General features: G+C 42.3%; 3 protein-coding genes across 4 annotated transcripts in view; 1 reads left to right on the forward strand and 2 right to left on the reverse strand.

The window, feature by feature from the left end:
• The window catches only part of LOC129816704 (oxysterol-binding protein-related protein 6-like), a 95,730-nt gene extending 91,673 nt beyond the window's left edge, over positions 1-4,057 (reverse strand). For both annotated transcript variants that reach the window (XM_055871504.1, XM_055871503.1), the window contains exon 1: positions 3,771-4,057. The gene's annotated coding sequence lies outside the window, so the exon portion shown is untranslated. The remainder of the gene's footprint in view (positions 1-3,770) is intronic.
• A 3,853-nt stretch (positions 4,058-7,910) lies between these two features.
• rbm45 (RNA binding motif protein 45) lies at positions 7,911-12,224 on the reverse strand. Its single transcript, XM_055871510.1, has 10 exons — positions 11,671-12,224; positions 10,343-10,465; positions 10,131-10,257; positions 9,918-10,037; positions 9,646-9,819; positions 9,424-9,553; positions 9,153-9,252; positions 8,852-9,015; positions 8,407-8,615; positions 7,911-8,151 (listed from the first exon to the last, which is right to left on the reverse strand). The coding sequence occupies exons 1-9, from the start codon at positions 11,938-11,940 to the stop codon at positions 8,423-8,425; spliced, it is 1,401 nt and encodes a 466-aa protein (XP_055727485.1). The 5' UTR covers positions 11,941-12,224; the 3' UTR covers positions 7,911-8,151; positions 8,407-8,422.
• A 6,201-nt stretch (positions 12,225-18,425) lies between these two features.
• On the forward strand, positions 18,426-21,943 carry LOC129816708 (cytochrome c). Its single transcript, XM_055871512.1, has 3 exons — positions 18,426-18,580; positions 20,977-21,150; positions 21,246-21,943. Exons 2-3 carry the CDS (start codon positions 20,982-20,984, stop codon positions 21,389-21,391), a joined length of 315 nt encoding a protein of 104 aa, XP_055727487.1. The 5' UTR covers positions 18,426-18,580; positions 20,977-20,981; the 3' UTR covers positions 21,392-21,943.
• Positions 21,944-23,028: the final 1,085 nt, after the last annotated feature.

Consider the following 23,028-nt stretch of genomic DNA (forward strand, 5'->3'; position numbering starts at 1 on the left):
TTAGACTAGTCAAGTGCCCCTGAGTGCCTCCCTCAATCACATTAAGCAGCTGACAGCCATAGCCCAATGAACCAGGGATTTTCTATTGATACATGAGGACAACAGTCTGTTGTCTTGTCTATTTTACTTACATCACTGTTGTTGAGTGGTCCAAATGTACATGCAAAAGCACCACTAGCTAAATAGCCTACACATGTTCTGGAAAAGGAACAACAACCGCAGGAAATATCACAGCCCTACAGAGGAGACATATATACCGAACAGAAATATTAAAACGCAACATGTAAAGTGTTGGTCTCATGTTTCATGACCTGAAATAAAAGATCCCAGAAAACATCCATTCTCACAAAAAGCGTATTTCCCTCAGATTGTGCACACATTTGGTTACATCCCTGTTCGTGAGCATTTCTCCTTTGTCAAGATAATCCATCCACCTGACAGGTATGGCATATCAAGAAGCTGATTAAACAGCATGGTCATTACACAGGTGCACCTTGTGCTGGGGGCAATAAAAGGCCATTCTAAAATGTGCCGTTTTGTCACGCAACACAATGCCACAGATGTCTCAAGTTGAGGGAGCATGCAATTGGCATGCTGACTGAAGGAATGTTCACCAGAGCTGTTGTCTGGAAATTGAATGTTCATTTCTCTACCATAAGCTGCCTCCAACGTCATTTTAGAGAATTTGGCAGTACGTCCAACCGGCCTCACAACCATTGACCACCAGTTTATACATTTCCTTATATAAACTGTAACTCAGTAAAATCTTTGAAAGTGTTGCGTTTATATTTTGGTTCAGTATATTTAACTCCATTCAATCACAGACAAGTACCATCATATTTACATATCACTTTATCTATGTGGGGTAAGAGGGTGCTATTGTTTATTTTGTTAAGATGAGGCATATGCCAGGTTCATGTACAATACCACCTAGTCAGTCATCAATATCACAGTGGTATTGCCCAGACTATCAGTCATCATTATCACAGTGTTATTGACCAGACTGTCAGTCATAATTATCACAGTGTTATTGACCAGACTGTCAGTCATAATTATCACAGTGTTAGTGACCAGACTGTCAGTCATCATTATCTCAGTGTTATTGACCAGACGTTCAGTCATCATTATCACAGTGTTATTGACCAGACGGTCAGTCATCATTATCACAGTGCTATTGACCAGACTGTCAGTCATCATTATCACAGTGTTATTGACCAGACGTTCAGTCATCATTATCACAGTGTTAGTGACCAGACTGTCAGTCATCATTATCACAGTGTTATTGACCAGACTGTCAGTCATCATTATCACGGTGTTAGTGACCAGACTGTCAGTCATCATTATCACAGTGTTATTGACCAGACGGTCAGTCATCATTATCACAGTGCTATTGACCAGACTGTCAGTCATCATTATCACAGTGCTATTGACCAGACTGTCAGTCATCATTATCACGGTGTTAGTGACCAGACTGTCAGTCATCATTATTACAGTGTTATTGACCAGACTGTCAGTCATCATTATCACAGTGTTAGTGACCAGACTGTCAGTCATCATTATCACAGTGTTAGTGACCAGACTGTCAGTCATCATTATTACAGTGTTATTGACCAGACTGTCAGTCATCATTATCACAGTGTTAGTGACCAGACTGTCAGTCATCATTATCACAGTGTTATTGACCAGACTGTCAGTCATAATTATCACAGTGTTATTGACCAGACGGTCAGTCATCATTATCACAGTGCTATTGACCAGACGGTCAGTCATCATTATCACGGTGTTATTGATGGTCTGCTGCTCCGAGGGTGCTGCTGATCACCATTTCTGTTCCATAATTAAGCAGGTGGACAACAGACCCATGTAGATCACATTACAGGAAGAGAACACAGGGGCTTCATTCCTATCAGGGAACAACTATTGCGTGATATTAACAGGTAATAGGCGCATAGTGATTGGATGACTGGGAGGGGTGAAGAAGGTTAGATGAACTGAACTACTGGCAATGAGGTTAATACAGATGAGACTCAATTTCATATGGTATCACCTTCATATGTGATGACAAAAGTATTGCATCTGCTTCCACTGGCACATTGTAACAGTCATTGAGCAAACAGTCTTCCAATAATCACTCAGTTGGACAATACAACTTAAATGGGAATGCAATCATGTGATGTGGATGTGCATTGTAACTAGGCCTATACCGTCAGTCTGATTTGACAGTGGAGCTAAAGGTAGTTCATTGTGAAGGTGTACTACAATAAAACAATACAAAAAGATTACTATTGCACCCTGAATATTGTATTTACAATAGTAGAATGGACTGAACATTTCATTAATGTACCGTCTCATTAAACCTGACGTTAAAACAGGGTCCTTCAGATCCACAGGCTCTCAGCAAACTACTATAATTGACTAATTAAAAACACAGCTCAAGGGTTACAATTGTGTCACCCTTTTTAATGAAACAAGTCATCAGAAATATGAAAAGGTCTCTGTGTTTAATAAGAGAGCTGGTCTAGGATCAGTTTTGCCTTCTAAATCACATGAATGAGAAAGGGGACCTGACACTTGACCATCGTGAAATGAGGACACCTTGAGCAGGTCTCCTCTCCTCAGTCCCCCCAAAAAATGAAAATCAATGACTAGTGCTACCAAAGCTTCATCTGTTCAGGGATGTGAATGCCTGAACCTACACACAGCTCTGTCACACACACTTATCCTACCAGACATGCCACCAGGGGTCTTTTCATAGTCCCCAAATCCAGAACAAATTCAAGAAAGCGTACAGTATTATATAGCGCCCTAATTGCATGGAACTTCCTTCCATCTCATATTGCTCAAATAAATAGCAAACGTATTATTTTTAACCAGATAAAGCAACACCTCGCGGCATAACGCCTCTCCCCTATTTAACCTAGATAGTTGGTGTGTATGCATTGATATGTAGGCTACATGTGCCTATGAAAAACAAAATATGTAGTTCTGTATTTGAGCTGTTCTTGTCTATTGATGTTCTGTATTATGTCATTCTGTATTATGTTTCATGTTTTGTGTGGAACCCCAGGAAGAGTAGCTGCTGCTTTTGGAACCGCTAATGGGGATCCTAATAAAATACCAAATACCATGTAGTGACAGGCGGATAATTACAACATTGTGATTGTGAATCCCTCCCTCCAGGCTATGCCCTTTTGGTTAATTCAGTCTGTGTTTAAACCTGACTGCAATGTCACATTCTGACCTTCATTGTATCTGGCTAAATTCCCTTATGGGATGGATTCTCATGCAGAATATCATTGTAGGCTACTGCTGGGTGGGAAAAGGTATTGTACACGGTGCATGACAATCACATGTGAGAAGGTATAGTGACAGCGTGATGATGCAACTTGTGTACGTAACTCACCAACTCATTTCATCCTCATATAGACTAGTTCACTTAATCGAAAGATAGTCTGACATTGTACAACTAAGACAACCATTTGAAATGAAGACATGAAATCATCGTAGTCCATTATGCAGGCACTAGCAGTTAGTAGCCTGTTTCAGGCTAGAAGTCAGGCCATTCAAATGCAGCAGAATTACTGTCATCAGTTTCTCAGGTAGGCATTGGTCAGGTGGGAAACAGAAGTAGCCTTCCCTAGTGTCTGAGGATGCCTAGTTAACACTTGACTGGAAAGGCTTTTCTATAAACAATTTGACTTCAATTACAAAGCGCAGTGCCACAATTCACATAAAGTACAGTTTGACCAAGTATGGAAAACATAGCTTACCGAGGTTTTATTGTATTGACCATGTCATTGCATTTTTTTGGCGCAGGAAATAAAATGAGACGACTTCCCTAAGCAACTGAAAAACCCGCGCCCTTCTTGAGACAGATGATACCTAGGAGGTTCCGCGTTGAAACCCCTTGCGAATATAATAGATGATATAAAAGGTTTTGAACATAAGCAATAGAAAGTCAAAAAAGTACTGTATATATCCGTTTTCTTGAATACAGTAAGACGGCTGCTCAATGATCCTCTCTGCAGCAAGGATGAGTTTTGGAGGGAAGAAATGACCGGACTGGATCCACGCGCGAGATGGAATCAATGGCGCTTTCGCAAAACCAGGCACTGGATTTATTTATGTCAGGGCAGTAAAGTCACAACAACACTGCTAAAGACATTTTCAAAATGAGAATATTTGGGGTTAGACGAACTAAATTCAAGCCTACTTGAATTCAAGCCTACTTTTTAAGATTAGTCTCTTTATAGAAACAAACATAGTGAAACACAGTTTCACGTCAAACGTTATATTTTAGTGACGCTGGCTTAGAACATCTGATGTTCTTTATTATAGGTCCCTGTATGCGACGGTACTATAAGTTCTACTCTAGCCAATGAAGTCTAGCGCATATGTAGTGACCAAAAACTGCAAATTGATGCAGCAGTGGAATAACCCTGCGGTATGTCAGACCTGTCAGAAGCGTTCCCATGTTCGTACTGGGGTTTGTGCCTGAGGCATTTTACGATTGTGGTAATAGTCTTGTATGATGGCATAGTACGGCCTCTGCCTAAAAGGTCTGGATCCTCATGACACAGCTGGTACCGTTTACACTAGGGTTTCTGGTTTGAGATATAATCTTTACTCCATTAAACAGGTGGGGGGGGGGGGGGGTAAACTGAACTCACAATTGGTAAAAATGTAAAGTTTCCATTTGTCCAGCATGAATGAGTCACCTCATTCCACCTCTCTCGTTGTGGAGGAGTATAAAGCAATGCAGCAGTCTCTCCAAAGAATTAGACTGCCATCTTGTGGTTGGTTGTACTGTTTACCAAAGCCCTCAACTAGGCAAACGCAATTTTGTGGAATTTGTGACAAGCAACTTTTATAGCCTGAACATATAAAAGTTTTAGTGATCATCCTAAATGTATATACAACCAGCCACCACCATTACTACTGCAGACTAATATTATATCATGTTTTTCTAAACCATACTTTATAACTTTAACCACAAAAATACTTTTAAAGAGAAAGCACGCACCATCAACTGTACTTCATGTACAATAACCATCTAGCTTTTGACTCTGTCAATCACCACATCCTCATTGGCAGACTCGACAGCCTTGGTTTCTCTAATGATTGCCTCGCCTGGTTCACCAACTACTTCTCTGATAGAGTTCAGTGTGTCAAATCGGAGGGTCTGTTGTCCGGGCCTCTGGCAGTCTCTATGGGGGTGCCACAGGGTTCAATTCTTGGACCGACCCTCTTCTCTGTTTACATCAATGATGTCGCTCTTGCTGCTGGTGATTCTCTGATCCACCTCTACGCAGACGACACTATTCTGTATACTTCTGGCCCTTCTTTTGACACTGTGTTAACAACCCTCCAGGCGAGCTTCAATGCCATACAACTCTCCTTCCGTGGCCTCCAACTGCTCTTAAATACAAGTAAAACCAAATGCATGCTCTTCAACCGATCGCTGCCTGCTCCTGCCCGCCTGTCCAACATCACTACTTTGGACGGCTCTGACTTAGAATATGTGGACAACTACAAATACCTGGGTGTCTGGTTAGACTGTAAACTCTCCTTCCAGACCCACATCAAACATCTCCAATCCAAAGTCAAATCTAGAATTGGCTTCCTATTCCGCAACAAAGCATCCTTTACTCATGCTGCCAAACATACCCTTGTAAAACTGACCATCCTACCAATCCTCGACTTCGGTGATGTCATTTACAAAATAGCCTCCAAAACCCTACTCAATAAATTGGATGCAGTCTATCACAGTGCCATCCGTTTTGTCACCAAAGCCCCATATACTACCCACCACTGCGACCTGTACACTCTCGTTGGCTGGCCCTCGCTTCATACTCGTCGCCAAACCCACTGGTTCCAGGTCATCTACAAGACCCTGCTAGGTAAAGTCCCCCCTTATCTCAGCTCGCTGGTCACCATAGCAGCACCTACTGTAGCACGCGCTCCAGCAGGTATATCTCTCTAGTCACCCCCAAAACCAATTCTTCCTTTGGACGCCTCTCCTTCCAGTTCTCTGCTGCCAATGACTGGAACGAACTACAAAAATCTCTGAAACTGGAAACACTTATCTCCCTCACTAGCTTTAAGCACCAGCTGTCAGAGCAGCTCATAGATTACTGCACCTGTACATAGCCCATCTATAATTTAGCCCAAACAACTACCTCTTTACCTACTGTATTTATTTATTAATTTATTTTGCTCCTTTGCACCCCATTATTTCTGTCTCTACTTTGCACTTTCTTCCAATGCAAACCAACCATTCCAGTGATTTTTAGTTTTTATTTTACTTGCTGTGTTGTACTCACTTCGCCTCCATGGCCTTTTTATATTTTATTTATACATATATCTGTTTGCCTTCACCTCCCTTATCTCACATTGTATATAGACTTATTTTTTTTCACTGTATTATTGACTATATGTTTGTTTTTACTCCATGTGTAACTATGTGTTGTTGTATGTGTCGAACTGCTTTGCTTTATCTTGGCCAGGTCGCAATTGTAAATGAGAACGTGTTCTCAATTTGCCTACCTGGTTAAATAAAGGTTAAATAAATAAAATAAATAAATAAGTTTATGTTCACGTCGCCAATATTCACCGCCGTCTATTACAGTAGGTGACGCTGTTCAACAGCAAAGCACAGAGTATTTGCTAGGTGATACCATGAGGCATATATACTAGTTATCAGTGTAGTAACTCAGGTGGTTTATCATTAATATACGACTCTGGCACAGTATAAATATATTTTATACACACAGCTTTCACCCCTCACTCGTCAAACTAAAAGCATATCCATTTTTTATCTGAAGTCTGACCCTTACTTTCCTGGTCCTATTTTAGACCCCACCCAACCCTAGCTAGTCCTGAATGTATTTTTATCCTTTGCTCCAAACATCCTTTTTGCCAAATGTGTAAACCACCCCCAACACCCTTAACTCAGTCTCTCCAGCAACATTCTGAATTTGCTCTCCAGCAACATTCTGAATTTGCTCTCCAGCAACATTCTGAATTTGCTCTCCAGCAACATTCTGAATTTGCTCTCCAGCAACATTCTGAATTTGCTCTCCAGCAACATTCTGAATTTGCTCTCCAGCAACATTCTGAATTTGCTCTCCAGCAACATTCTGAATTTGCTCTCCAGCAACATTCTGAATTTGCTCTCCAGCAACATTCTGAATTTGCTCTCCAGCAACATTCTGAATTTGCTCTCCAGCAACATTCTGAATTTGCTCTCCAGCAACATTCTGAATTTGCTCTCCAGCAACATTCTGAATTTGCTCTCCAGCAACATTCTGAATTTGCTCTCCAGCAACATTCTGAATTTGCGGTCCAGCAACATTCTGAATTTGCGGTCCAGCAACATTCTGAATTTGCGGTCCAGCAACATTCTGAATTTGCGGTCCAGCAACATTCTGAATTTGCGGTCCAGCAACATTCTGAATTTGCGGTCCAGCAACATTCTGAATTTGCGGTCCAGCAACATTCTGAATTTGCGGTCCAGCAACATTCTGAATTTGCGGTCCAGCAACATTCTGAATTTGCGGTCCAGCAACATTCTGAATTTGCGGTCCAGCAACATTCTGAATTTGCGGTCCAGCAACATTCTGAATTTGCGGTCCAGCAACATTCTGAATTTGCGGTCCAGCAACATTCTGAATTTGCGGTCCAGCAACATTCTGAATTTGCGGTCCAGCAACATTCTGAATTTGCGGTCCAGCAACATTCTGAATTTGCGGTCCTGTTATGCCCTTCAGCCCACTGGAAACAACAAGTAGGCTACATTAAGAAAATACAAAACGTGAGCATAATACAACAAATCTAGTCTGCTAATAACATTGAGGAAAAACTACAATATTTGACACTCATTAAAAACAAAAATAAATTCACACACAAAATGCATTGGGTGTTTTTTTTATTGATAACATATTAGGACCAATGCAGATTCAAACTCTTCCTTAACATCAAAATATCAATCTTGAGGAGAAAAGGACCACCACTGTCATCACCTTCAGCGTTAGTACAAAGAAACATCAAAGTAAGGTACAGAGATCACTGTCCGTAGTGTGGTCGTAATTTGGTCCTGTCATCATTTATGTCGGTTCAGTCATGTTGGAGGTCATGTCACTTAGGTCATCTCTGTAGGAACAAAAACATCAGCACTTTAAATATGCATTAAACTGTGTTGGTCTCTCCTAATGTGTTGCCCAGAGTCAGGTTAAGAAAAGAAAAAAAGTATATTGTTTAGTCCTGCTATATACTTACCTTATGTCTGCTGGTAACTCAACATACGTCTCTGGTAATTCAAGTATGTATAAAGGAAAAAAACAGCTTGTGGACACTCGCTGTCATTGATCGCTACAGAATTTAGTCTTAACCCTTGGAGACACTTACCTTGTTCTGTGTCCCCCTAATAGGTGCGTTGACGTTTGTGAGACTCCTCTTTGGGCGGGTCAGCCCGCATCACCTTCATTTTAACGCCATTCACCATTTGACCATGTAGGGTCGCCATGGCATCATCTGCACTCTTTCTCTCTGCATACTTCATGTAGCCCACATTCCGTCCAGGCACAAGGAAAACCTCAACCAGAGAGCCAAAACGGCTGTGGAAACAGAGGGGAATAACTGATCGGCAGGAATTTTAACCTCCCCCCAATCATCAATACTTACACAAGATCGCAACTATCCCTCTAGCCCAAAGTTAAAAAGTGAATCAGTAGCACAGTACGGAAAACTTTAAACAATTAAAAGTATTTTATAAACTGTTGTTAGTTTAAAGACTTTATCAGTAATAAGTGTTAATAAACAGTGTATTGATGACAATAATGGTATCTCATACCAGAACACATCTTCAAGCACATCCATGGGCAGAGGCAAAGGTTTGAAGACCACAAATAGGCGTTCTTTCACCCGGCTGTCTGAGGGGGCCAACTTCTGGAGAGGTGGGAGGGCAACATCTGTCTGTACCCGGGGGCTCTGAGGAACAGCGGGTGATGGATAGCCCTGACAAAGACATATCATAAAGTTTGTTAGGAAGTTCAATCTTCATGTAGTAGTTTTTTTTTTAAATATCTTGGTTAGCTCTAGAAAGTACTAGAAAAGGCCTCTTTTCCTCAAGGTTAACCAAGTCAGTAACTTACAGTGCTCGTCTTCCTAAGTGGTGGTGGGCCAGTAGGAGCATTGCACACGATAGACATCATCTGGGCTGCTACCAGCTGCATGGCCATCCTTCCCACTGGGCTGAAGACAACAAGAGGGTAAATAAGGACCAAACAACAACCTAACAACAACAACGACCTACCAACAACAACAACGACCTACCACACCCGCAATAACATCTGCTAAACATTTGTATGTGACAAATAAAATTAGATTTGATGGACAATACCATGAAGTTAAATTTCCTCCTACCTTCTTCTGTCCTGCCCATCATCAATGTGAGTGACTACTAGCCGGTTCCCAGGTGGGTACTCAAAGCCATCCAGTTTGTTTTTCGCATAGACAGCTGATCCAAGGTTGTTGTAGCGAATCATAGCTTGCCCTGAAAGGGTAAAAAAAAACTACTAGCCACCAATTCCTATGCAATACATCAGGTGTTGCATCTGAGGGAGTAACTGTGTGTTTTGTGGCTACCTGTGCTGAAACCATATGAATCCTGCTGCATCTCGCAATAATCCATCCCCGGGATCAGGTCAAAGAGGCTATAGACTTGATCTTGTGTGATGCTCGCCCTTGATGACACCATTAAGCACCTGGTGATGATGTCTGTGCCCCGCATGTCTCCCCTGGTATGAAAACCAGAGTCCACTTCAATGGGAGGAAATAGAATGGCTTAGCATTTGTGGAAAAACAATCATGGGTATGTAGAAATTGTAGGCCTAATCACACCAATGGCAGGTACATACCAAATGGATAGGAAGTCATTCCTGGGTCACCCTGGACATGCTCTGCTCTGGCAGGGCTAAAGTAGTCGTTGTCTGGGGCTGGCGTTTTGTTCCTCGGCTCTGCAAGAATGGCCCTATATGCTGGTGTAAACAAAAACGACACAAACATGGATTACTAGATTGATAGTTTGGGTTTTCACAGACATGTGATATGAACAAAAAGAGACAACTTACTCTTCTCACAGTTCTCTATGGCGGTGGCTGCCTGTGAGGGTTTGTGATATCTCACATACCCCAGGCCCTTACTTTCTCCTGTGGTTTTATTCTTTACGATGATGCAATACTCAATGTCACCATATTCCTGTGAGAACAAATGAGTGATAAGCACAGGCAATTCCAATACGGGTTGTCAGCCAAATACAACATGATCGAGGGTGATGAACTACCTTGAATGTTTCTTTCAAGTCGTCCTCTGTAAAGGTTTTGGGAATCATCACAAATATTCTGGTGAGCTCCTCATCCTCCACGTCGCGGTGGCTTCCGGAGGACCTCGCCTGGGCAATAAACACCTGGCAGAAGAGATAACGTAGCATGATAAATCAATATATAAAATACACACACCCCAAACCTGACAGAAGAGAAAGAACCTACGCCGACCGGTGAAGTAAAGTTACGAGCCGCACCCCAACGATCAGGAAAATGACAGATTACTCTGGCCCAGTGAGATTATGATTCATGCCTTTTGGCCAATCCGTTTGCAGTATAAAGCTGGGTGAAGGAGTTGGGTTCTGTCAAGTCAGTCAAAGTATCTAGAAGTGGACTTGTGTGTCTGTCTTCATCCCAGAGGGAGAAGGCACTACGCACTATGAGCACTCTCATGGTGTGATCTCCAGAGCAGAGTGCCATTGAAAGGAGAATCCCTGGTGTTTGTCATGCACACCACTTGGTGCAACGCAGATAAGGTGGCGAGCGCCAGACTGAGGAGACCTGGTTGGGTCCTTCTGGTTGCACGTGGTATTTCATCTTTGGAAAAAAATAATATATAAATTGGGAGTTGTGCCTGTTGTCAGAGGGCTGGATATAAGACTCATCATGGATATAACCCGTTTTAACATATTTTAGTAAATACTTTTAAAGCCTATTTTTTTAACTGCATTGTTGGTTATTAAGGGCTTGTAAGTAAACATTTCACTGAAATGTCTACACCTGTTGTATTCGGCACATTTGACAGCATCCACCATTTTAAAGTAGTCAACTGGGTGGGAATTCCTATGAGCTGGGTGCAATTCGCCAATGAAGAAGAAAATGGGTTGCTTTAAAACAAATATAGCCCCAATGGCGCTGCCCATACTGTCAACAACAAAAATGAGTCCTCCATCCCCATGGCCTGTTCACACGCTTATCTGCCCTCATTGGCTAGAATGGTCCCAACTGCCCCCCCCCTCCCCCATCTTAAAAGACACGCATTTCCAATAGTGGTCAATCGACTATCTTGTCAATATAAAAGACAATCTGTAATCTGTCTAGGGATAAGATGCTGGTGCAATTTCTTACCCCACCCCATGTTCCTTTTTTGGATGAACAAAATGTGCAAGGCACTTTCCGAACTTCGAAAGGCAGCCATAGGTAGGCCTAACTCCTTCACCCAGCCTGATACTACACAAATCTGCCGGGAAACCAAATGAAGAAGCACTAGCTACAATAGTGTTAATAAAAAATGAGCAAAGTCACTGAGGGCACTACGCATTAATAAAACCACAGCCAGAGTACATACCTTGATTGGTTTGGTTCCTTCGACCAAGCATTTTCCATGCATTTCTTCCATAGCCGTACATGCCTCGGACGATTTAGTAAATTTCACAAAGGACACTCCTTTTGACTCCTTTGTCTGCTTGTCTTTGACTACCCAAACGTCCTGAATTTCTCCAAAAAGAGAAAACTGTTCCCGGATCATGTCCTCGGTGATGGACTTACTTGTAACTAGAAACAAGCGACTATTTGGTGGATCATCGAGATCCGTCGACGGCCTAAATGCATCCTCCATTTTACCACCCTGAAAACTATCTTGCTAAGCTAACGTTAGCTAACAAGACGCACACTTGCGAAGTGGCGTCGACGATGATCCGTAAATACTTATCGATAGTTACGGTTTCACTTGCTCTGTCTACCACCGTTTAAAAACAACAACAATTAATTGTATATTTTCTGTATATTTTCTGTATCTGATATATAGTAGCTAGTGATGTTACGTTTGATACTGAAACTCCGAGGAATGCGTCGAAATCGCAGCAACATACAAACGCCTGTATCTCCTTTTCAGGAAGAAGCACGTGATCAATGACGTCCAAAGATTCGTTTCGTCGAACAACCACCTGATTGGTTAGACAGAGATAAATAGTAATGGCGTCTTTTTGTAGGCACTAACTCCGCTATGGCTCGTTGGACAATGCCCATGGCATTTTGGTAGGGTTTTTGGATAAACACAGACTTAGATCGTATACGTTCTGCTCTATGAGATAATCTTCATCAGCTAACGTCACATTTTGTGAAAGTTGAAGAATTTATGTTATTAAAAAAAAATCACATGAACCACAAAGGCTTCATAATTCATAAAGGTCATGTTAACTGACTGCTATTATCTTACAGAACAAAACGTAAGATCTCCTAAACCTTTATTCCAAAAGCCTATTTAGACATACTTTTTTTTCACATAGGGGTGGCTGAACGAACCAGAGGTAACTAATTTGCGGGCTTTAGGACTACAAGCAAGCACTTCCTTCTTCTTTTGAGTTTAACAGGGGTTGGCATCCGATATGTTGCAATACAGCCGCCCAACTGGACTATACTATAAATGCATTATACTTTCAAATCAAATTACATTTTATTGGTCACATACACATGTTTAGCAGATGTTATTGCGGGTGTTGCGAAATGCTTGTGGTGTAGCGAATTTCTTTGTGGTCCAGAAAGTAAAAAAGAAATGTAAAAAACCCTTCCAACACTCATTAAAAACCAACTACATTATTTTGACCCTATCTGCTCCCGCACCATGCCAATGGCCTGGGAGGACAGGACACCACCACACAACACACCCTATAACTCTTCTGGAGTCAAATCTCGTACGCCCAAATACTTCTCTGCAGCTGCCACCACAACATCTCTTTCTGTAATTTACGTTACATTTCTGCGGTACAGTTGATAACCATTGCCATAAATGCAAAGAAGCGAACCTTACTGAAGCATATATCACTCGTTGGCCTATCCCTCTGTGCTGGCACATCGTCCTGGTCACCTCAGAAAACTTCTCAGAGTGCCAATATTTTGAGAGCATGAGCAGTGGCCACACACAGAAACCCCCCCAAACTCAACTCTGTTCTACTGTTCTTGATGATTTTCTTGGCCTTTCTGTGACACTGGGTAATGTAGATGTCCTGGAGGGCAGGCGTTGGGCAGACCCCACCACCCTCTCAAGAGCATTGCGGTTGTGGACGTTGCAATTGCTGTACCAGGTGGTGATACAGCCCAACAGGATGCTCTCAGTGGTGCATCTGTAGAAGTGGTTTTAAGGGTCTTAGGGGCCAAACTGAATTTCTTCAACCTCCTGCCTTGTAGGGTTGTCACGATACCAATATTGCAATACTACGATACCAGATTTTCCATGGCAAAAAATAAAACACGAATTAGACTAAACTATAAAAACCTACTTATGTAAAATGTTGGGTGTTATAGCTTTTAAAATAAACAAATGTGACAACATAATGCTGTTCCTCAAGAAATTAGATGTTTTGTTTCCTTGCCACAATACTTCCGAGCATTGCGATACTGGTATTGTGGCAAACCCAAAACTTCTTCACCACACCCTCTGTGTGAAGGGAGCGTTTCAGGTCGTCAGTGATGTGCACGCCGAGGATCTTGAAACTTTTGACCCTCTCCACTACGGCCCCTTCGATGTGGATGGGTGCGTACCAGAGGAGGAAAATTGTAAAACATTTATAAAGTTATCCCTTTTAGATAAAACTATACTAAATATAAATCACATCACCAAATAACTGAAAACACATTTTGCAATGAAGGTCTACAGTAGCCTCACCAGCACTTTGTAGGGTAGCACCATGGTGTAGCCGGAGGAGAGCTAGTTTCCATCCTCCTCTGGGAACATTGACTTCAATACAAGACCTAGGAGGCTTATGGTTCTCACCCGTTTCCATAGACTTACACAGTAATTATGACAACTTCCGGAGGACGTCCTCCAGTCTATCAGAGCCCTTGCAGCATGAACTGACATGTTATTCACCCAATCAAAGGATCAGATAATCTAGTACTGAAAGCATAAGCTACAGCTAGCTAGGACTGCAGTGTATAAAATGTGGTGAGTAGTTGACTCAAAAAATAAACGTGAGAGGGTGGTACTGCTTGTGAAAATATTCCATGTAACCCTTCTGCCGCGTCCACAATGATTTTGATCTTCCTGGACCTTCTCTCCACCTTGGCAGTGCCATTAATCCCCATAGCGATAAATCCCACAAAGTCCACCTTCTTAACCTTTAAAATGTCAGGATCCTGCTGGTGAAAGGTAACCCCTGCAACCTGCAGTGAAGGTCTATCCACCACCATGGACTCTTCATGTGCACCATTCAAACCCTCAACCCTTTTAACATTTGCTGTTTATGAAATGCTCTGCACAACCCTGACTTTGGCCACCTCATTCTCTTTCACCCTTGTGAGGCATTTGAAAGAAGTGGCTTCATGGTTCCCACCACAATTGCAACATGTCACATTTTCATCACTTTTATAACATATGTGATCTTTTACACAACTTGGACATCTCAGCTTCTCCCTTCTGCAAACACTTGAAACATGACCAAAAGCTTTACAATGATCACACTGCATTGGTCTTGGGATAAATGCTCTGTTCTGACTAAAGAACAGATAGACTCTTCACCTTTTCTTCCTTAACCACATGATTCATCTGACGTGCATCAATCACTCCAGGAATATTTTTAAATCTCTTCAACATCCACTTCCCACAAGACGCCAGATATAAGCCCCTTGAGGGGTGCCCTGTTCCACTTCAAACTTATAAAATCGTGTGAGACACACACACACGTTTCTTCTGATCCGTAGAAGTAGAAAAAAATCTAAATAAAATAACATTTTATTGGTCACATACACATGGTTAGCAGATGTTATTGTGAGCGTAGCGAAATGTTTATGCTTCTAGATCTGACAGTGCAGCAGTATCTGACAGTGCAGCAGTATCTAACAGGTCATATTTAACAATTCCACACCAAAATCTAATATCTAACAAATTCCACAACAAAACCTAATACACACAATCTAGTAAAGGGCTGGGATGAGACTATATAAGTATAAAATATATGGATAAGCAGTGACAGAACGGCTAAGATGCAATAGATAGTAAAGAATAGATATTGAAGGATACAGTATATACATATGAGATGAGTAATGCGAGATACGTAAACATTCTTAATGTGTCATTATTAAAGTGACTAGTGTTCCATTTATTAAAGTGGCCAATGATATCAAGTCTGTAGGTAGGCATTCACCTCTCTGTGCTAGTGCTGGGTGTTTAACAATCTGATGGACTTGAGATAGAAGCTGTTTTTTAACCTCTCTGTCCTAGCTTTGATGCACCTGTACTGGCCTCGCCTTCTGGATGGAAGTGGGGTGAACAGGCGGTTATTGGTGGTTATTGTCCTTGATGATCTTTTTTGCCTTCCTGTGACATCGGGTGTTGTAGGTGTCCTGGAGGGCATGTAGTTTGCCCCCGGTGATGCGTTGTGCAGACTGCAAAACCCTCTAGAGAGCCCTGCGGTTGTGGGCAGTGCAGCTGCCGTACCAGGCGGTGATACGGCCTAGTGCAGGGGTGTCAAACTCATTCCACGGAGGGCCTAGTGTCTGCAGGTTTTTGGTTTTTCCTTTCAATAAAGCCCTAGACAACCAGGTGTGGGGAGTTCCTAACTAATTAGTGATGTTAATTCATCAATCAAGTACAAGGGAGGAGCGAAAACCCGCAGACACTCGGCCCCCCGTGGAATGAGTTTGACACCTGTGGCCTAGTGTAACAGATGTGAAATGGCTAGCTAGTTAGCGGGTACGCGCTAGTAGCGTTTCAATCAGTTACGTCACTTGCTCTGAAACCTATAAGTAGTGTTGCCCCTTGCTCTGCAAGGGCCGTGGCTTTTGTGGAGCGATGGGTAACGACGCTTCGTGGCTGTCAGTTGTTGATGTGTGCAGAGGGTCCCTGGTTCGCGCCCGTGTCGGGTGAGGACAGTACTAAAGTTATACTGTTACATTGGTGCCAGTGTAACGGATGTGAAATGGCTAGCTAGTTAGCGGGTACGCGCTAGTAGCATTTCAATCAGTTACGTCACTTGCTCTGAGACTTAAGTAGTGTTGCCCCTTGCTTTGCAAGGGCCGCGGCTTTTGTGGAGTGATGGGTAACGCTGCTCCGTGGGTGACTGTTGTTGATGTGTGCAGAAGGTCCCTGGTTCGCGCCCGTGTCGGGGCGAGGGGACGACGTAAAGTTACATCTGTGACATTGATGCTGTTGACCCGGATCACTGGTTGCTGCGGAAAAGGAGGAGGTTGAAAGGGGGGTGAGTGTAACGGATGTGAAATGGCTAGCTAGTTAGCGGGTACGCGCTAGTAGCGTTTCAATCAGTTACGTCACTTGCTCTGAAACCTATAAGTAGTGTTGCCCCTTGCTCTGCAAGGGGGCTTTTGTGGAGCTTTTGTGGAGCGATGGGTAACGACACTTCGTGGCTGTCAGTTGTTGATGTGTGCAGAGGATCCCTGGTTCGCGCCCGTGTCGGGGCGAGGGGACGTACTAAAGTTATACTGTTACACTAACACGGAACCCAAACCGGCTGCGCGCATAGATTTATTTTGTCCTCCTACACCAAACGTGATCACGACACAATGACATTAATTTGGGGACGAAAAGCATTAAACATGTATGACAATTTAGCTCGTGTGCTTGCACTTGCTAGCTAATTTGTCCTATTTAGCTAGCTTGGAGTTGCTAGCTAATTTGTCTTCGGATATAAACATTAAGTTGTTATTTTACCTGAAATGCACAAGGTCCTCTATTCCAAAAATTAATCCACACATAAACCGGTCAACCGAATCGTTTCTAGTCTTCTCCCCTCCTTCCAGGCTTTTTCATCTTTGAATTTATATGGTGATTGGCATCTACACTTTCATAGTATTACCACGAAAACCGGCAAAACATTTCGTCTTTCAATCACCCAATCACCCAATTACCTGCTTCTATAAACCAATGAGGAGTTGGCATGTGGGTACCTGCTTCTATAAACCAATGAGGAGATGGGAGAGGCAGGACTTTCAGCGCGATCTGCGTCAGAAATAGGAATGACTTCTTTACAGGATGCTCTCAATTGTGCACCTGTAAAAGTTAGTGAGGGTTTTCGGTGACAAGCCACATTTTTTCAGCCTCCTGAGGTTGAAGAAGTGCCGTCGCACCTTCTTCACCACACTGTCTGTGTGCGTGGACAATTTCAGTTTTGTCGGTGATATGTACACCGAAGAACTTATAACGGTCCACCTTCTCCACTGCTGTCCCGTCGACTTGGATAGTGGGGTGCTCCCTTTGCCCGCCTCTCGTGATCCTCACAGCCTTTACTCTACCCAGAACTCCCTCCACCAGTTTGAATATCTCAAATGGATTGCTCAAGATTGGTAATTCGATCAGCTGCTTCTCGTTAATAAACCGTACTCCAACAAGATACGAAGTGACATTCTCATCACTGTACACTACTTTGCTCCGTTTTCCATTATTTTGGACAATACTACAATTATCCTTGATAATACCTCCATTAGATTCAGAATCCACTTCGCCATCTTTTTCTCCATATGCTTCGCCTCTTCCTCTCTGGTATAGTATTGTAACGACCCTGGGTTTATAAGTGGGATCCCACTTCTGACACAAATGTAATGAAACAGCATGGAGCAGGTCTCGAACCCTCGACTCGACCTTCTAGCCCGAGGTCCGGTGCGCTATCGGCAGTGCCGCAAAAGCATGCTCGTGCGGCAGAGTCGATTTCCGCGCTTATAAACCCAGGGTCGTTACACTATATACGTTGGCTAGCTATGTGTAGCTATATCTTCTTCTCAAAATAACTACCTGGTGTTAGAGGGTTTGTTGCATCGACATGTATGGTTACAGGGATGCAACAAACCCTCTTGACAATGAAAGATAGTAGAATTCCCCACAACAATCTTGAACATTCCAACTGTTGTCTGATCTTTCCAATGATGATTAGTGGTATAAAAAAAAAAATGTAGTCCAAGAGGAATATAGACATATTTGTTGTGGTGTAGTGTGAATACTAACAACAACGGCATTTCCACTGAAATGTTGTGTATGCTATTTCCATTTGTGTAGTAGGCCTACATCATGTTCTCAACTCCATCTAGGGCTTGAATGCAAAACAGCTGTGTTCGTCATAGTGATGATAGAGCATGTGACTGGCCAGTCTGGATGACATATAATATTCTGGAGGGAATGAAAAAGGAACTTGCTCCCAATACTATTAGATCTAGTGAGTCGGCTACCGGCGAGGGGAAAGCTGATCGGATTGGAACTAACGAAAAGGCGCTGAAGTTGGAACAACTCTAAGGAATATAGTTGATTTGAACAGGTAACTTTGAATAAATACGTTTTAGTAGTCTAACTTGTAGTCAGTTTCTTGAATTGTGAACATTGGTTAGTTTTTATTTTTTATCGAAAGGAACGTTTGCCTGATTCTGTACCGGCTGTTAAAACGTAACTTTACGATCTTGCTAACATCTAAACTCAAACCGATAACTGAAAAGCCATGGCTGTGAAGAAATGGCACATCAGGAAACAGTTGTAGTGATAAGTGAATAGCTAACGTTAGCTAGACTGCTTAAATCAGCCGTTTTGTAACGTCGTATTTATTACTATGGTATTGCCTTTTAACGAGCTAACTAACCTTGGCCACGGCGAGCTAGCTAACCTTGGCCACGGCAACGGCGAGCTAGCTAGCTAACCTTGGCCACGGCAACGGCGAGCTGGCTAGCTAACCTTGGCCACGGCGAGCTAGCTAACCTTGGCCACGGCGAGCTAGCTAACCTTGGCCACGGCGAGCTAGCTAACCTTGGCCACGGCGAGCTAGCTAACCTTGGCCACGGCGAGCTAGCTAACCTTGGCCACGGCGAGCTAGCTAGCTAACCTTGGCCACGGCGAGCTAGCTAGCTAACCTTGGCCACGGCGAGCTAGCTAGCTAACCTTGGCCACGGCGAGCTAGCTAGCTAACCTTGGCCACGGCGAGCTAGCTAGCTAACCTTGGCCACGGCGAGCTAGCTAGCTAACCTTGGCCACGGCGAGCTAGCTAGCTAACCTTGGCCACGGCGAGCTAGCTAGCTAACCTTGGCCACGGCGAGCTAGCTAGCTAACCTTGGCCACGGCGAGCTAGCTAAAACTGACGCCCTCTTATCTGAAAAACGTTTAACAAAACTGTAGTTAACTTTGTTATAATTCAAATACAGCTTAATTTGCCTGTCGTTTGATGGCTATACCACCCAAGCTTAGTTATACGTTGCTACACCCAAATGCCGGTACGTTCAGTCATTCGACTCACCCCTAACTAACAAGTTATCTTATGTGGAGATTGTCAGCGAAGTTTCATGAGGAATTATGAAACCCAAGGTGACCACGACTTAACACCTGCCTTCCATTGATTTATTTCCTGCTACATACTGTACTGGTGTCGCTAGCTACTGCTACTAACTACTACTGCAGAGATACTGGCACGATACTAGTGATTCTAAAATAATTTGAGATGGAGAACTTGTTGGTGGTCATTTGTATTTTTTATTTTTTTTTCTAACTGCACATGACCAATTTTAAATGTAATGTATTTTTATATATAAATAGTCTCCACCCTCTCTATGCTGCTTTCCGCACAGACCTAGCCCCACACTGTCACTCGGTCAATGCAGCACATGGAGAAACTTGAATTGAACAATCAGAATGGAGAAAGACTCATTGAAATTAGAATTTTGAACGTTATTATTAAAAACGTAAATATAAATTTAGGTATTTTGGCCATATTGCCCAGCCCTAATTTTTAAAATATATATATATATATATATACACTTCATTGTTTGAAACCTGAACATTTTACTACATGTGAGGCATGTCTTACCTTGCTTCAAAGTAGCCTAGCCAAAATCGGATCCGCGGAGGCAATTATTTTAATCAACTTTATTTCCTTGTCCATTAGTCAAAGGCACAATCCTAGTCATATTAACAACTAGGTTTGGGTGCTATATCATCAAATCACATTTATTTATATAGCCCTTCTTACGTCAGTTGATATCTAAAAGTGCTGTACAGAAACCCAGCCTAAAACCCCAAACAGCAAGCAATGCAGGTGTAGAAGCATATCACTTGCTTTTTAATTTATTATTTTTGTTGTGTAGGCCTACTGGTTATGAATTTGTGATTTATTATCCCACAACTGTCCCGGAGTCTGTTTTAGAATAGAGTAGGTCAACTTTTCTACCATGGTATTGTTGGCTGAGGGAAAGTTAATGTGGACAGTTATTCTAACATATATCTGTAGTGTGCATCAGAATTTGGTATGAAGGACTGCATATTGTTGCATCCTTGGCTTGCATGTTCTGTTAATACGAATGACCATAATCTCCTAAATGGGATTTACGCACCCAACCCAATGCATATAGGTCCTGTATATTTCTCAAATGTCCGGTAAATGTTTAATGGGAATCCTGCTCTGTACTCCTGTACTGTTCTGTCTTTAATCGTACGATTTAAGCGAAGCCAGCTGCTGAGATGTCTGACAATGTATTCACTAGTTGTTCAAAGATGAGGCATACTGGGCTCACACAACCTGCATTAAATGGAATTCCAGTTATTGAACTGTCCAGTTTATTCAGGGTTATTAAACAATGTTGGTTAATCGTTCAGCATTACTACTAATGCAGATAATCTACTTTTACAGGTACTGTAGCTGACCACCTCTGACTTTATTTATTTATTGCCCGATAGGAATCATGGGTGACATTGAAAAGGGGAAAAAGGCTTTTGTCCAGAAGTGTGCCCAGTGCCATACTGTTGAAAATGGAGGAAAGCACAAGGTGGGTCCAAACCTCTGGGGTCTGTTTGGACGCAAGACTGGACAGGCTGAAGGCTTTTCCTACACGGATGCCAACAAATCCAAAGGTACGTGTGAGATTGTCAGACTCCATTTATTTCCTGTAGAATGGGGACAATGTGACACATTTCATTCTAACCTGTCCCTTCACGTGTGATTTCAGGCATTGTCTGGGAAACTGATACCCTCATGATTTACTTGGAGAACCCCAAGAAATACATTCCAGGAACAAAGATGATCTTTGCTGGCATCAAGAAGAAGGGAGAGCGTGCAGATCTCATAGCATATTTGAAGTCTGCAACTTCGTAGACTAATGTCTACATTTTGTTCAATTTTTATTTTATTTTTTGTCTTTGAGAAATATCAACTGTTCAGAGAAGGGGGATCTTTCAAGAAGCTTAGACTCGTGTTCTTAACAGTTATGCCTTATGTCTGGTGATTGTTGTGGCTTTCAATAGCCTGCATGACATAACTGCTGGGGCTCTGAATGGCATTTGCATGATCAGTTGCCATATTGAGCACAGCTGTATCTTTGTCTTTGTTTCTCCATCTTGACGGCGTATATTAAAGCCCCTGGTTTAACAGGTGCTAATATACATAAATTATTGAGCCATAGACTAAGTGTTCCAGAATGTATTGAGTCAAAGCTGTGACTATATGCTTCGAAACAACAAAAAATGGTCTAAATTACACGTATGGTTACTGGTTTTAATACTTGCATGGCTAATGCAATCAGATTTGCAAGAGTTTCTACATTTGAAGGGTTACCTTGAAAGTGATCCCTGGTAATGTCTTCATGTTGATAATACTTTGTCTTTTATGTAGGTTTGTTAATTTAATAAATTACATGCTAAACAAGTATCCCAATTGTTTTTATGTGGTCAAAGATCAGAAAGGCAACACTGCTATGTCCTCCCTCTCTAACCAAGGTGCAGAAATTGAGCAAAAACCCTGAACACTTGTATTGTGTCTTGAGTACAAGTATTAGATATACGTTTTATTATGATTAAAGGTAAGAGCTGGCCATAAGGCTTGCCTGGTTACCCAAACTTCTTTCTTCGGTCAAAAGCCATGTCCACGGACATTAGAACGCAAACACATTTTAACTAATCGGATTAGTCCCAGAAACAGGTTGCGCCAGAACACGTGGTTAATGCAGAGTTTTGAACATTCGTCATTTGCTTTGATAATCTGGGTAGATATGATCCAATCGCTGCTGACTTGACATCACCACAAACTACTTCAACGATGGCAGTCTGAAATACGCACCGGAATTATTTCGTGTGAGTCGTCAGGTAAATAAAGCCCCTGTAAATGTTTGTTTCTTAGTTCATACATCAAAACGGAAGAGTTTCAGAAGGTCGCTTGACTGACCTTGTCATGCCATTAGAGTATGTGGGAGAGTAATGCTGCATTACAACCCAGTGGGAAGGCGGAAATTACAAGTTGTGAAATCGCAAATACCAGTTGGATGCATTTACGTGCTTAGATTGCGTTTAAAAAACCAGATTGGCTATGGCCAAGTTCCGTCAACCATAGGCTGAAAGTACAACAACCATGCTTCAAAAACAATATAGATTGCGTTTTGTTTTTAACTGCCAAAAATGCTCTTATCGGGGGCATTTCTTTTAGGGGACGTCAGCATGTGGAAGTTAGCGCTCGGGGATGGTATGCTGCCTTCACGTGTTATTTGGAACTAGGGAACTCTGAAATGTTTAACTTGCTAACTGATTGAACGGCATATTACGTGACACGTGTAAAACTACAACCCGTTAGGAAGTCTGAAATTACAGTTTCCTAGTTCCGACTAGCACCTGGCAATAGACCAGTTCCCAACTAGTAATTACCAGTTGAAGGGGTTTTCAAGTAAATTCCACCTTACCCTGTGTTCATAATCAAATGGGAAGTGCCCAATAGAGATACTCAATCCATGGGTTGTTACATGG

The sequence above is a fragment of the Salvelinus fontinalis genome, chromosome 19, assembly GCF_029448725.1.
Source record: "Salvelinus fontinalis isolate EN_2023a chromosome 19, ASM2944872v1, whole genome shotgun sequence".
Taxonomy (NCBI): Eukaryota; Metazoa; Chordata; class Actinopteri; order Salmoniformes; family Salmonidae; genus Salvelinus; species Salvelinus fontinalis.